Below are 16,268 nucleotides of genomic sequence, written 5' to 3' on the forward strand. Positions count from 1 at the left end.
GGTCAAGGCACATATGAGAAAGCAATCAATGAACAACTAAGGTCTCGCAACGAAAAACTGATGATTGATGCTTCTCATCTCTCTCCATTCCTGTCTGTCTGTCCCTATCTGACTCTCTGTCTGTTAAAAAAAAAAAGAACAGCAAATCGCTCAGCACGGTGGGCAAAATCTACCTGCCTCAGACAAACACGAGCCTGTCCCAGCTCTGGGAGGGGAGGGGCCAGCATAAGGGAAGGAATCAGCAAGAGCAACCTCCTACCCCCACCCTGCCTCCTCGGCCCCTCACCTGCTTGTGCAGCCAGCCCCTCACCACCACGGGAACATTGGGGTTCCTCCGAATGGCCTGGTCTCTCTTCCCAAAGCTGTGTACTTTGTTGCTGGACTTTATGATCTAGGAAGAAAGCAGACTTGAACTCTAGCAGCGGGGAGGACCCAGGGAGGCACAAAAAAAGCACCTGTATGGTGGGAGGGCTGCAGGCCCCCTCTGCCTTACTCTAAGTAGCAACACCCTTTGATCAAAAGAACAGCAAGGAGACAGGGCATAGGCATGCACATGGCCACAGCATTCTAATTAAAAAGCGAGTCCGAGATCTGGCAAGCTTCCCATCTGGGTCACAGAAAAAAAAATGTGCAGGAACATTTGAATCAATATTCACCGACAGCTGCTGCCCCAGTAGGTCCTATGGTTTTCTGGAACAAAGCTACTTTTTGGTCCCAGACTTCGCCTGTTATCCCTCCTGGCTGGGTTAGGCTCAGCGCTCCCTCCTCTGCACAGCTGGTTCTCTTCCCTGCCCCCCAATCGATGCTCCCACATCCTGGGCACAGAAACCTCTGGGCCGTCTTCAAGGGCACCATTCCTCGGGCCCATCTGTCAGAGCTGTCTCCAGGCTGTCTCTAACACACCTGTGGCCCTTCCAAGACAGGCCTGGAAAATGCAGAATGCATCCCAGAGCCTAGATGTCAGTCCTGGTACTGTCAGCAATCACCTGTTTTCTTGGACACGTGACATACCCTCAACCAGCTTCAATTTCCCGACCTGTCACTATGGGGGGGAGACTTCTCACGTGTCTCCTTCACAAAACTAGGGTGAAGGTCAAATGGGCTTCTGATTACAAAGGGGTTTGGCAAATATAAAAGAGGGGACAGAAGGAACGAGTAGCCAGGAACTCACCTTGGGGCCAGGCTTGGTCTCCATGGTGGAAGTGGTCCCAGTCGTGGACGTTTCACTGACCATGCTGGACGGTCTTTGGTTTCTCTCTTGCTTTGACATATGTGGATCTGGCCTGTGGGGAGACAGAGGAGAACCTAGTGAGTAAGGGCCAGGCTGCAGGAGGAAGGAGAATCTGAGATGTATTCCTCGTTAGAACTGGCTGACGGTCCCTCAACAACCGAGGACCAACCTCTTGGAGACCACCTGACTCCAGACAGTCTCAGTGCCACGATGACCAGCCTACCTATGTGCTTCAGGGAATCAAGAGGATGAAGGATGGACACATCCCTACAGCCTAGTACCCCACAAAGCGGCCAGGAAATCACCCCTTTTTGCTGCCCTAAAGTCCCACATTTACTCTCTAACTCACGTGACCGTGGCTGCTGCCCCATCAGACGGGCACACACAGTCACACATCACTCTTCACAGTGAGAACAATCCATACCCCTTATACACATACACACCCCTCCATTTCTCTGTCTCCTCAAAGAAGCTGCTTATAATTAGTAACAAGATATCACTTGTGCCCATATCCACGCCCCCAGACACACACAGAGAATCGCTTACATAAACGCCAGGAGGGCTTGCCTCCCAAAATAGACTATTCAACCAAGAGTCCTATTCTGGGAACACTCCAGTTGCCCCAAAATAGAGCCATCGGAGATATTAACCCTTTGTGCTATGCTTGAAGAACAGGAAGTAATAAAGCATGCCTGGGTCCCCAATGAGGATCCCCTGGGCGTATGCCCATCAACATCCAGTGACATCACACTTCTCACAGAGAAGCCCCGCTTGCCCATGGAGGACCAGCACTTTGGCGACATCTCCCTCCGACACTCAAGAGACACCATAAGGAACCCTTCTCACCTGCCTCCACAGAGCCCCAACATTTGCCAGCGTTTTTCAAAGCAGTGTGGTGGCCAACGCCTCCACACAAATTCAATATTATCCTTGAGCAGCTTGGGGCTGATGCCCAGATGCCGCTAACTCCAGGATCCGTGAGCCTTCCTCGAAGCAGAAGTCCCAGGAGGTCACTGGGTTTCGTCCTCTGCTCTGACAGGCAACAGGATGGGCTGCAGTAAACTGAGGCTTTCTGCCTGAGTTGTGGAGAAAATCTGACCTGGAGGCCTGGGCCAGGACCCTGGGGAGATGAGGACAGAGGACCCAGGCCGGACACCGCGGAGGAAGCAGCGTCCTGATGTCCTTTCTCCAGCCTCGCTTGCACAGAGGTGCTAGGAGGGAAAATCCTGGTTTCCACAGTGGAGATAAAAGAAGCTGCTTCCCTGAAAAACCACTGCTGCTCCCAGGATAAGTGATCCTTCCCGTTCCCCCAGCCAGAGCTACACCGTTAGGGAAGTTCTCCGGGGAAGGGCCAGTGCAGCGGGCACCGGCTTTCCGAGGGGCTGGGGCTGGGGCGGCTGGATGCTTGGCAGCTGGAGACGCAATTCCCTTCAGGCAGGAGGCTTGCTGGCTCCTTATCAGCTCAGGCACTCACTCTAGATTCCCGCCCACGGCCTCCATCCCAGCCAGACTTTTGTTATTGCTCCCCACTGGAGAATGCCGCTACATTCAGCGGCTCACTGTGGGCAGTGGCTGCGTGCGGCAGAGCCCTACGCCAACGGGGTGGGGTGGGAAGGGGCTCTGAGAGGCTCCTTGTCCAGGCCCTGCCTCCGGGAGAAACTATGTCCCAAACACCTTCCTGGAACCGGGTCTTGCCTAATTTCCAGGCTTCCAAGGTGTAAGACAAGGAAGAACTGTCAGGTCACCTCAGTTACAGCAGCTGTATCTCTAAGCTAAAAAATTCAGGGCACAAAGTTCAACAATAAAACAGGTTTGTTTGAGATTTTATCAAGACGAATTTGCTCTCATTTAAGGCTTACGTAAGGCTTCTACAGAATATTTGAAAAATATTTCTTAAAAGCTGAAAGGAAAAAAAAAATCACCATAGTCCCACTACCCAAAGGAAAATCAGTTTTAGCACTTGTTATATTTACTTTCACTATTAAAAAAATTTTTTTTAATTTATTGTTTTTCAGTGGGGGGTAGCGAGAAGTATCAATTCATAAGTGCTTTACTCTAGTTGTTCACTGATAGCTGTTGTATGTGCCTTGACCAGGCAAGCACAGGGTTTCGAACCAGTGACCTCAGCATTCCAGGTCAACACCCTATCCACTACACCACCACAGGCCAGGCTACTTTCATTCTTTTTTTATGTACCTGTTTTTTGTGAGGGGTTTTCATGAGGGGATGCATTTTTATTTTTATAAACTGAGCATACTGTATTTATGATTTTGCATCTCGATTTGAAAAAAAACTTATTATAAACATTTTCTCCACTCTTTTAAACTCATCCACATCATTTCAAATGACTACATCAGATTCCATCAACTAGCTACACCATCCATCCAGGCAGGACACAGAAAGGATGATCTGGATTGGTGACTGGCCCAGGTAATCCACAACACACGGCCACGTCTGCCATTCTGCACCTTACAATCTTGAGCTCTAACTCTAATCATCCCCCTGCATTCTAACCCCGTCTCCTTCCCACACTAGCTTCTGAAATGCTAGCTGGCAGGGGGTTCCCAGGCCAATAGAACAGGAAACAAATGACTGCCCTGCGGCCCTGGGGGAGTGAGGACAGGGGGTACAGCCACCACCCAGGAACCCGGCGGTGAACATACTTCAGCTGGTGAAGGACTGGTTGTGGCCCCAACACTGAACATCAGTGGCGGGGTCAGGGGTGAGAGGTAGGGAGCACATGAAAACAAATCCATTCTTCATGACTACAGAGACATCTGCTAAGATGCACCCAGGATAAAAAAAACTGGCTTGTTAGGAAATACAACTGAAGCTCAAACTAATCTGCCCCCAGGGAGGAAACTGTGTAGTTTCTATCTTCCCCAGGGCTCCCCATGGGAGGGACAGCTCCCAATTGAAGCAACAGACTCAGCCACTGCCTGGTAGTTAGTCCCTGACCTGGCTCTGACAGAACACGGGGCACACAGCTACCCAGGCAGCCCAGCGACGGCGTCTCTCTTCAGAGCACGTCCCTCCAAATCTCCTCAGCATGGGTGATCACCTTGTAGATCCCCCGTGGGTGAATAGGACTTGTGGAAATAAACTACAAGTTATCTGAAATTATAACTAACACTAAAAGGAAAAAAAAGTGGTGGCCATGGTTGGGACATCACTTGGTATCCAACAATGAGAATATAAAAAAAAAAGGTCTCAAAAACAATTTTCTCAGTTGGCTGAAAAGCTGGCTCTGATGGAAAATTCGAGAGGCTGTCTACCAGGCTGTGTTCAGCAGCGGGAACATCAGTGGGGCCTGATGGTCTGGATAAGACAACACTGTTGGGGGGGGGGGTCATCACTCACTTGGATGTGGGCCTGCTTGGTGCATTTGCTGCAGCCAGTGACATCTTAGGGAGTGTCCCCACTTTAGAGTCTGGCGGGCAGACACTGATCTGTCCTCAGGTCCTCAGACTGAGGACCCCTCCTAACAGGTTCCACCCCAGAGCTGTCTTCCTTCCCAGTTCCCAACAGCCTGCCCTCAGGCACGTGAGTCACACAGACTGCACATGAGGGGACCAGACCCTGACCAGGCTATGGACGGGCGGACTCTCTGTGTCACTAAATGCAATGTATTAACTTGAAAGCCCATTTGCCAGGTTTCTGTGCTATCTGGATTCCCAAAGGACAGTGGGATGATTTGAACAAAGACCCTTTCCTTGACTTGAGCTACACAAATGCTGATTCTTGTGCTGGAAGGGTGTGGGCTGAGGCTCAAAACAGCGAGCTGGAGTTTTAACTTGATTGTCTCCCATCTGGAAGGAGCAAATGAAGTTAGGAGGAGACGAAAACCTGTCTGGAGAAGCATAATAGGAAAATGACTTCATTCCACTCTGAACATCCTCAAGGATGTGTCAGGGGAGTCTGGACAGGATGCTACTTTCTCTCTCCTTCAATTAATTTCTGTCTACAAAAGGAGCATATTCTGCTCCCTACATATATACCCAGGAACAAATGCATATGACACGGACAAACTGAGTAAGAAAAGGAGGTTATAATCCAGAAGCCATGTCTTTCTGTTGGGTCTGAATTTAGGTGAGTTTGATTACTAGGATCCTCAGCCATATCTCTCAGTCAACATTGTGAACAGGAGCAGAATGAAGTATGATCACAGAAAGACTCCTCCCTACCCTACTGCTAACTCAATAGGTAGGTCACCACACCAAGAGTCACCAACCCTCAGGGACAGGTACACAAGGTCAAGCAAGTAGAGAGACTGGGCGTACTATGTGTCAGGCACTTTGCCTGCATTTTCTCACTTAAATACTCAAAGTCAGTTTTTTTCCATCTCCACTCTATAGAGGAGGAAACTAAGGTTTAGAGAGATGAATGACTAGCCCAAAACAGAAGCTGGACTCCAAAACCCTGGGCTTGGCCACAGGGACACCATACCATGGCAAGTCCCAAAGTCTGACAGAAGCAGTCTCTTGTTCTTTTCATCCCCAAGAGTAACCTCTAAACCAAGAGGAGCCTGGGGTGCTGGAAAGACCATGAGACCCAAGTAACTGGGCTTCAACAAAGCTCTGCAGCTTAGTGACCCCTCCACAAGTCGCACTGCTTCTCTGGGCCTCAGTTTCCATTACTGCAAAATGAGTTGAAAACTACTCTCCTCTCACAAGGTGGGTGTGTGCATTGAAACAGCACTTAGAACACCATGAAGTGCTACACTAAATGAAAAGCACTGTTTGTGACTGGCACCAGTGGTGACCCCAGAATTTAAATCTCAGGTACACCTTATTTTTATTTCCAAGGCATATCTCTCTAGAAAGCACAAGTTGCCACAAACAATTAACTTCTAAACAATAATCACATCCTATCAACAGCCCTATAAACACTATCTGGGGTTTCTTTAAAGTGTAGTAAACTTGTAGCTGGGGAATTGGGATCCCATCCTTTCCCCAGGGGAATAATAATGTCAAAAGTCTTCCAGGCTAGGATAGGAGGTTAGAAAGCTATGGGGAACTGGGAATCTTTTATTGAGAAGACATCATGAGATGATACCTATATTCCATTAATTCCTGGAAAAATGGGCCCCCAAATTCATGCTCTGTCCTCAAGAATCTTACACAGAGAACTCAGCTAAAATTACTGCTATGAAAGGAGGCACATTCACAAACAACCAGCAAATGTTTTAAGATGCTGACACCCACCACCTATGGGGTATGGAAAAGCAACGCACAAGAAAAAGCAACAATAAAAGGAAGTTCTTGCCTGACCTGTGGTGGCGCAGTAGATAAAGCATCAACCTGGAAACGCTGAGGTTGCCGGTTCAAAACCCTGGGCTTGCCTGGTCAAGGCACATATGGGAATTGATGCTCCCTGCTCCTCCCCCCTTCTCTCTCTCTCTCTCTCCCCCCCCTCTCTATAATGAATAAATAAAATCTAAAAAAAAAAAGGAAGTTCTTGTTCCAAAGTGACACACACCTCCACACCCCCTCATCCCATAGAAAGAGACACAGACACAGACAGATCGCCAACGCTCACTGCACACTCCCAACACCCCGGGGGAGCTGTCTGACACAGGTTTTCATTCAGCAACCATGGCCTCATTACTCAGCTATGGCTTTCTGTGTTCCTCCCCCTGCCCCCGCAACACTCTGTAGAACACAAGCTCCATTTCCTTACCCCACCCCACCAGGGAGCTGGAAACCAGCCCAAACAGCACCCCTCACCTGGCATGAAAATAATCCAGTGAGCCTCACGGGTTCCCCTCCCATGTCTCCAATCCCAAGGACTGCCCTGAACTCAGCCCGAGTCTTGCTCTGCCAAATGACCCTGGGCCAGGCTCTCTGCTGTCCAGACTGCATGCCTCTGTCTGTGCTGGGAGAGCCAGACTTTGACCTCTACTGTTCCTCCCACCTCTGCTTTGCTGCCTCAGAGATGCTACAATTCTAACTAGAGCCTTCGACAAGCCTATCCGCTCTTCCTGGCTTATCAGGCAGACACTTCTCTCATTAGAAAAGAGCCTTTTCTGATGGAGAGCTGGGCACTCCCCAGACCAGGGGGCAGTAAAGGGGGATGACAAGGGAAGTCACAGGATGAAAGTAAATGGCTGTTTGCAAGCAGCAGCTTCCTTCCACAAGCAGCAAAGCCACCACTGCACCATTTTACCCAGCAGAGCCAAAGCCACGGTGGCCGTGTGGCCACGACTGCATCCCCTGTGCCAGTGCCCTCCACAACACCCACCTCAAAAGCCACGCCAACACCCAAGCTGTCTGAACAAACTAAGGACACTATCACCACCTCTTCGCCTACCTGTGACTGTCACAATGCCGTCTCCTAAACCAAGAAGGAAAACTGATCAGTCCAAGTTTCTGGATCTGCTTGCCAGGTGTTTCCATTTTTCCTCATTTTTTCTGCTGCCATGGCAACCAAATGCAACAGGCACAGCTAGCCCAAGACTGTCAGTCTGGAGACATAAGGTGCTGGCTGTACGGCTGCAGAGAGCAACAACATGCCAGCCTCAGAGCCCCCGCTCAGTGGGTGAGCAGCAGGAAAGACTCCCTCCTGTGCTCTGAGTTGTGGTGCACCCCCCCCCATGCTTCTCATCTCTTGTGATCAGCTTCTACGGATTCGTAACTGCCCCCGAGTGAAGGGAGACAGCCATATCCCAGCAGCAGAAGACACTCCACCCCCAGGCCCACAATGGGTACCCACCTTGGACAGCCTACCCTGAAGCCGGCAAGATGAAACCCCAAAGAGTCCAAAGGTAAGGAAGCTAATTTTTTCAGCAAGATTTTTAAGTGTTATCCTCCAAACACCACTTGTAACATTCCAGGCAATTCCAACTTGCCATTCTTTTCCAAACAATCCAATGAGAAAACAGAGGGCTGCTCAGACCCCCAGGGAAACTCACAAGAATGCCAGAAGGCAAGCTAGGCCAGGGTCCTCTCCCTGTTGCAAAACTCCAAGGCGATCCTGGGTGCCTTGCCGCTGGCTTCTGAGAACAGCAGGCTTCTGAACTCCCAGAGCGCATCCTCTCTCAGTGAGGCCCCACCTCAGCACTCAGTGCTTGTCAGAGCCTGGGGGCCGGTGCACACAGCCAGCTGTCTGTCAGCTGCCAGCATGAGGCCCCAGATGCATCTCTCCTCTTCCTGGGAGCTGCAGAAGCACTGTCAGTGACTTCCCGGACAGACCAATACTGAGGAGAAAAGGCTCCTAGGCCTAGCACCAACCACCAAAACCATAGCCTGGAAGGTCCTTGTGCCAAGGCTTACCCCTTCAGGAGGGCCCCTGTGTGTGGCCTTTTAAGCCACAAAGGGGCAACCACAAGCTCTCAATTTAAGAAAATCACTGAGCCTGACCAGGCGGTGGCACAGTGGATAGAGCGTTGGACTGGGATGTGGAGGATCCCAGGTTCGAGACCCCGAGGTCGCCAGCTTGATTGCAGGCTCATCTGGTTTGAGCAAAGCTCTCCAGCTTGAGCCCAGGTGGCTGGCTCGAGCAAAGGGTCACTCAGTCTGCTGTAGCCCCCTGGTCAAGGCACATATGAGAAAACAACCAATGAACAACTAAGGAGCTGCAACAAAGAATTGATGCTTCTCATCTCTCTCCGTTACTGTCTGTCTGTCTCTCTGACTCTCTCTGTCTCTACCACAAAAAAGAAAAAAAAGAAAAAAAAAATCACCGAGAATCAGGAAAGAGGCTTAGGAAAAGGAGCCCAAATGATCCAATCACTGGAATTGGGACCCTGCAAAAAAGCTCGAGAACATCTTCTGATGAAAAGACTACCCTGGCCAGAGTGCTCAGTTGGTTAGAGCATCATCTCAATATACCAAGGTTATAGGTTCGATCCCTGGTCAGAACACATAAGAATCAAACCAAGAAATGCATAAATAAGTGGAACAATATATTGATGTTTCTCCCCCCCCCCCTCTTTCTAAAAGAGACAGAAATAGAGACTGGCTACCAAGGAGGCGTGTCTTCTTTCCAACCAAGCACGGGTGCCATTATTAGATCAAATTTTATCACCGCAAATACAATTACAATTCATTTCCGCAAATACAATTACAATTAAAATCTCTAAGCAGCAGTAACTTACTTAGTCAGCACATTAACACCTGAGTACAGTCAAGGAAGGGGACTGTTTCTCTTTTTTTGGGGGGGGGAATGAGAAGCATCAACTCATAGTTGTGTCACCTTAGTTGCTCATTCCTTGCTTCTCATATGATTAAGTGCCTTGACCAGGGGGCTCAAGCCGAACCGATGACCCCTTGCTCAAGCCAGTGACTTGGGCTCAAGCCAGCGACTGTGGAATCAAGTCGATGATCCAGTGACCCCTTGCTCAAGCCCGCAACCTTGGGCTCAAGCCAGCAACTATAGGATCATGTTGATCCCACGCTCAAGTTGGCAACCCCGAGCTCAAACTGGCGAGCCTGAGCTCAAGCTGGATAAGCCAGTGCTCAAGCTGGTGACCTCGGAGTTTCGAATCTTGGACCTCAGCATCCCAGGTTGAAGCTCTGCCCACTTTGCCCCCACCAGTCAGGCAGGAAGGGGACTGTCTCTTGAAGACCACTGAAATGACAGGCAGTATGTGTCCTGATCAGAGGCACAGCATCTGGGGACAGACTACCTGGATTGAAATTCTAACTGTCACTTACTGGTGACTTTTGGCAAGACCCTTCACCTCTCTGTGCCTCAGTATCCACCATAATAATGGTACCTGCCTCATAAGACTATTGTGGAAATTAAATTAATATATGTAAAACACTTTAAAAAGTACCTAGTAATAAACAGAAAGAGCAGGCCCTGGCCGGTTGGCTCAGTAGAGTATTGGCTTGGCGTGCAAGGGGTCCCGGGTTCGATTCCCAGCCAGGGCACATAGGAGAAGCGCCCATCTGCTTCTCCACTCCTCCCCCTCTCCTTCCTCTCTGTCTCTCTCTTCCCCTCCCACAGCCAAGGCTCCATTGGAGCAGAGATGGCCCGGGCGCTGGGGATGGCTCCTTGGGCCCTGCCCCAGGCGCTACAGTGGCTCTGGTCGCAACAGAGTGATGCCCCGGAGGGGCAGAGCATCACCCCCTGGTGGGCAGAGCATCTCCCCTGGTGGGCGTGCCGGGTGGATCCCGGTCGGGAGCATGTGGGAGTCTGTCTGACTGTCTCTCCCCGTTTCTAGCTTCAGAAAAAAAAAAAATGATGATACTATGATTAATGGAAAAGTCAACTCTTACTCTAAGACAGGGATCCCCAAACTACGGCCCACGGGCCACATACGGCCCACGGGCTGCATGCGGCCCCCTGAGGCCATTTATCCGGCCCCTACCACACTTCCGGAAGGGGCACCTCTTTCATTGGTAGTCAGTGAGAGGAGCATAGTTCCCATTGAAATACTGGTCAGTTTGTTGATTTAAATTTATTTATTTATTTTTTTTGTATTTTTCTGAAGCTGGAAACAGGGAGAGACAGTCAGACAGACTCCCGCATGCGCCCGACCGGGATCCACCCGGCACACCCACCAGGGGCGAAGCTCTGCCCAGCAGGGGGCGATGCTCTGCCGGGACCAGAGCCACTCTAGCGCCTAGGGCAGGGGCCAAGGAGCCATCCCCAGTGCCGGGGCCATCTCTGCTTCAATGGAGCCTTGGCTGCGGGAGGGGAAGAGAGAGACAGAGAGGAAGGAGGGGGAGGGTGGGGAAGCAAATGGGCACTTCTCCTATGTGCCCTGGCCGGGAATGGAACCCAGGTCCCCCGCATGCCAGGCCGACGCTCTACCGCTGAGCCAACTGGCCAGGGCCAATTTACTTGTTCTTTATTTAAAATATTGTATTTGTTCCCGTTCTGTTTTTTTTACTTTAAAATAAGATATGTGCAGTGTGCATAGGGATTTGTTCATAGTTTTCTTTATAGTCTGGCCCTCCAACGGTCTGAGGGACAGTGAACTGGCCCCCTGTGTAAAAAGTTTGGGGACCCCTGCTCTAAGAGGTAGATTAATTCATTTAATGATGACATTCCAGATCCTAAAACAAAGGATACTGGAAAATCTCTTTCCTAGAGAACTGTGGACTGAGCTGAAGTGTGCCTGCCTACAACTCTTACCCACTGATCTGATGCCTGTCGCGGGCAGTCAGGCAATGAGTGCACCCCACTTCTACCTGCCAGCCCATCCTCCTTCACCTTCTCCCCTGCAGATCAAACATGCTAGACCAGGGTACCCAGACCCCTCACCATCATGGCCCCCCTTCTCAGGCAAATCTCAGCTGCTCAAAATCCCTCTTGAAATCTATTACCCAGAGGACAGTGTTTGTGGCTTGGCATGTTCTGGGTGCTCCATAAACTTGAACACATGAAGTAGCTCACACACACCATGGTACCAGAACTCTTCTCCCCCTCTCCACGCACTGTACTTTTCCTAATGCTGCCTGAGCTTCTGTTAAGCTCCTCCAACAGAGACTTTCACATGCCTGTTGGCTGGAGAACAAGGCTGCAGGGCCTGTTGACCGATATCTATCTGCCTCGGGGGACCCACAGTGAACCAGGCAGCATAACAGAAAACACTCTAGTCACCTAACAAAAGAAGCTTGTCAGAGACAGACTTGAAAGCTCCCACTTCCTTTAATAAATCTGGACTGTGGATTAAATGTAATTATTAGTGCTGACCAACAAATATTTCTAATTCTCTTCCCGCATTCATGGTAAAAATGCACTCTTTTGCCTCTTTGAAGTTAGGAGTGGTCATCGGACTTGCTTTAGCCAACGAAACGTGAGTGAAAGAGCCAGTGCACACTGCACCCAAGTTCCCTCTGGCAGTCATGGAAGCGTAGCGATGCGGAGCCTCCCTCAGTAAAGATGGCGGAGCAGAGGCTCTCATGACATGGAGTGAAAGTGAGAAATAAACCCTAATTGTTTTATGTCACTAAGATTTTTTTTTTAATTTTTTTTATTTTTTACAGAGACAGAGAAAGTCAGAGAGAGGGGATAGATAGGGACAGACAGACAGGAACGGAGAGAGATGAGAGGCATCAATCATCAGTTTCTTGTTGTAGCACTTTAGTTGTTCATTGATTGCTTTCTCATATGTGCCTTGACCATGGGGCTACAGCAGACCGAGTAACCCCTTGCTCGAGCCAACGACCTTGGGTCCAAGCTGGTGAGCTTTTGCTCTAACCAGATGAGCCGGCGCTCAAGCTGGCAACCTCGGGGTCTCGAACCTGGGTCCTCCGCATCCCAGTCCGACGCTCTATCCACTGCGCCACCGCTTGGTCAGGCTGAGATTTCTTTGGATGTTGTTACCACAGTAGACCTAGCCTCTCCTGACTAATTCTGTATTACTGACACAGTAACTACAACACTCAGAGCTATGTCCTCTGGGTCCACCAAATCATAAGTTTTCACATTATTTCTCTTCCCCATGCTTATAATATGTAAGATGGGAAACCACTTTTGGTGGGCATGCACCTGTTACACCAAGCAGCTCAGGTGAGCTCTACCTGCCCACAGTAGGGTAGGTGTATTATCAGTTCACATAAGTAATACTCTAAAGAAAGTCCTAGTAGAGACTATATATTTTTTCTTTCCACAGGTAAAGTTACCCAAGATTATCTGATTCAAAACCATCTAAGATTACCACTGCAACGCAGTGAGAGAACAATGGATATCTGGAGGAGACTCTAGGATGAATGAAAGAATCTGGGAATAATTTAGGAGGGATGGAAACAGTAAATTATGGTTCTCCGACTATTACCTGAATCAGAGTCACCTGAAAGCTTGTTAAAACACAAGTTGCAGGGTCTTAACCTCCAGAGCCTCTGATTCAAGAAGTCTGGGGTGGGCTCGAGAATTTGCACGTGTACAAAGTTCCCCAGTCAGCCTGACCAGGCGGTGGCGCAGTGGATGGAGCGTCGGACTGGGATGCAGAGAACCCGGGTTCGAGACCCCGAGGTCGCCAGCTTGAGTGCGGGCTCATCTGGTTTGAGGAAAATCCCATCAGCTTGAACCCAAGGTCGCTGGCTCTAGCTCGGTCTGCTGAAGGCCCGCGGTCGAGGCACATATGAGAGAGCAATCAATGAACAACTAAGGTGTTGCAACACGCAATGAAAAAAAATGATTGATGCTTCTCATCTCTCTGTTCCTGTCTGTCTCTCCCTGTCTATCCCTCTCTCTGGCTCACTCTCTGTCTCTGTAGAAAATAAATAAATAAATAAATAAATAAAAATTAAAAAAAAAAAAAAAGTTCCCCAGTCATGCCATGCCAGTTCAGAGACCATACTTTGAAAATCACTGCTCTAGAACGATTCACACCAAGAAACAAGGGTGAAGGCTCTGCAACTGGAGTCAGTGTGGCCTTAACAGACCCTCTTTTTTTTTTTTTAGAAAGGAGGGGGGGGGAGAGAGAGAGGAGAGAGAGAAGGGCGGGGAGGAGCAGGAAGCATCAACTCCCATATGTGCCTTGACCAGGCAAGCCCAGAGTTTCTAACTGGCGACCTCAGCATTTCCAGGTCGACGCTTTATCCACTGCGCTACCACAGGTCAGCCCAGACCCTCTTTTAAGAAGAAAAAGAGAAGAGCCAATTTCCTTTTCCATCAACACAATCAGAGAGCTGATGTGAAAAGGACAAGAATGGTCATCTCAGCCTTTCTTTCCTCACCACAGAACACACTACACAACAAAATTCAGCTCCTCTTTACAAGATTATAACAACGATCTTCTTTACTAGCACTTTCTATTTTTTAAATAAATGGTTTCTGCGAGGGGAACTCATGCCTCACTCACCCTCTGGAGCTCCACCAGGAGGAAAATCAGGGTGTTTCAGGAGGAAACCATGTAGACCAGCGGTCCCCAACCCCTGGGCCACGGACCGGTACCAGTCCGTGGGCCATTTGGTACCGGTCCACAGAGAAAGAATAAATAACTTACATTATTTCTGTTTTATTTATATTTAAGTCTGAACAATGTTTTATTTTTTAAAAATGACCAGTTTCCCTCTGTTACATCCATCTAAGACTCATTCTTGACGCTTGTCTCCGTCACGTGATACATTTATCCGTCCCACCCTAAGGGCCGGTCCATGAAAATATTTTCTGACATTAAACCGGTTCATGGCCCAAAAAAGGTTGGGGACCACTGATGTAGACAACTGGCTGCAGCCTTCATCTTCAACTTTATCTCCACACTTCCCTCCCAAACCTCCGCTACACATCAATCTTCTGCCCTTTGACCCCATCAAAACTGGTCACACTTCCCTCAGCTGTGAACGTCCCTCATACACGTGCACACTTATCCTTACTTATCTAAATCCTTCCCTTCCTCCAGTTTAAGGCCTGGCATTTCAAGAAAGTCTTCCCTCTCTTTCATCCCATCAGACAATCAATCACCAAGCCCTGTCATCAGTTTTACCTCCAGTACTCCGGAATCCATCTGGTGCTCTTCAGCTGTCATTCTAACTCCCATCCCCCATGCTCCACCCTCTCTGCCCACAAGGTCTTTGTCCAGGTTCAACTTGACTCAAAGGGTCTCAATGTAAACAACATACCTTCCCAGGATGGAGAGGCCTTCCACGACCCCCAAGCCAAGTTAGAATTCTCTGTTATCAACTCCCATCAAGCCCTGTGTTTCCTCGGTCATGGACATTGATCACATTTGTGATCTCCTGTTTAATTACCTATCTTCCCTAGTCAGCCGCAAGCTCTTCACAGACAGGACCACATTTGTCTTACTTGCCTCTGAAACTGCAGGGTCTCGCACAGCCCCTGACACAATGTAGGCAACTTACTAAGTATTTAATGAGTAAGCTCAGGGATCACTACATCAGTTCACAGGAATCCTCCCTTTCTCTCTATGCCTAAAGCACATTCCGACTCCCGGAGCGTCTGGCCATATAGCTGTACCCACCCCAAGACAAGCAAGTCTCCTAATGACAGCCAGGAAATGGACTCTAGAGGGAAACGGTGACTGTTAAAAAGAGTATGATTTCCTTGGAAACTGATCAGAATTGAGACTAGCTCCAGAGAAACTTTCATAGGATAAAAGAGACTACCTTTTCAGAAGTGGTCAGGGCACAAAGTCTCCTATTAACAATGCAGAAAAAGAGGTGTGTGATGGAGGTATTTAGTGATAAAGAGTGCATTATTCTAGAAGCTGTTATTAAAGTTGGTAACATCCTAATTTAAGCATTCTGGTGGATTCCCTAACCAGACCTTTAATGACAGATGCCCAGTCTCCAGGATGCCTCAGAGAGGGGGATGACCTCACTGACCTCTCAAGAGCTTCTGACCCTCAGGCTTCTATAAACAAACTCATTCTGAGATGGAATTCAGAGAATCCACTCTGTTTCTACAGAGCAGTTCTTTCTCCAAGTAGGAGACAAGATAGTCCTTACCTTCCACCCACCCTCTCTCTCTAACAGTGTTAAATGCTTTCAAAGTCAGACCGAAAGCAGCATCTGACCAGGGCGAGGGTTAGACCTGACTAAAGAGATCAAGCTGGGATGACATCTTGGCTTTTCTATTTTACAGCTCCAGTCACACCACTTTGAGCACGGGACTATTTCTCTAAGTCTTGGCGTCTTTGTCTCTAAAACAATAATGATGACCTCCTCCCTCAGGATTACCATATTAAATGAGATGTGCATGTAAAATCCCTATCAGGGAGTATACGTGCCAGGGATGTCAGTGTTATAGTGATTATAGATTTCTAATTTTAAAAATTCTGTAAAATAATGATTCTAAGCTGAAAATACTGTAGAGATGAAATGATATGTTTGGAATTTGCTTCAAAAGAATCTAGGGAGTAAAGGGGAGTGTATGGAGGAATAAATTCAGCACTGTTTTGGAAACTTTTGAAGACAGGTGATGAATACATTGGATCTATTACCATATCTCTACTTCTGTATATGTTTGAAATCTTCCATAAAAGAAAGTTTAAAGGGGTAAGTACCAAGGGAAGGAAATGTTATAAAAATATGAATATTGATCATTTAAGATAATATTGGTCTAGGTCAGTAGTTCTCAAACTTTTTGAAGTCAGGGCTTATTTAAAATCCTATATATAATT

The 16,268-nt window shown here is 48.6% G+C and overlaps 1 protein-coding gene across 4 annotated transcripts in view; it reads right to left on the reverse strand.

The window, feature by feature from the left end:
* PLEKHA7 (pleckstrin homology domain containing A7) overlaps positions 1–16,268 on the reverse strand; it is a 246,843-nt gene that overhangs the window by 85,431 nt on the left and 145,144 nt on the right. For all 4 annotated transcript variants that reach the window (XM_066251040.1, XM_066251042.1, XM_066251043.1 and 1 more), the window contains 2 exons: positions 1,172–1,283; positions 287–391 (listed from right to left, as the gene is read on the reverse strand). In XM_066251040.1, coding sequence (XP_066107137.1) covers positions 287–391; positions 1,172–1,283 — 217 coding nt within the window. The remainder of the gene's footprint in view (positions 1–286; positions 392–1,171; positions 1,284–16,268) is intronic.

This window comes from Saccopteryx bilineata, chromosome 1 (assembly GCF_036850765.1).
Source record: "Saccopteryx bilineata isolate mSacBil1 chromosome 1, mSacBil1_pri_phased_curated, whole genome shotgun sequence".
NCBI lineage: Eukaryota > Metazoa > Chordata > Mammalia > Chiroptera > Emballonuridae > Saccopteryx > Saccopteryx bilineata.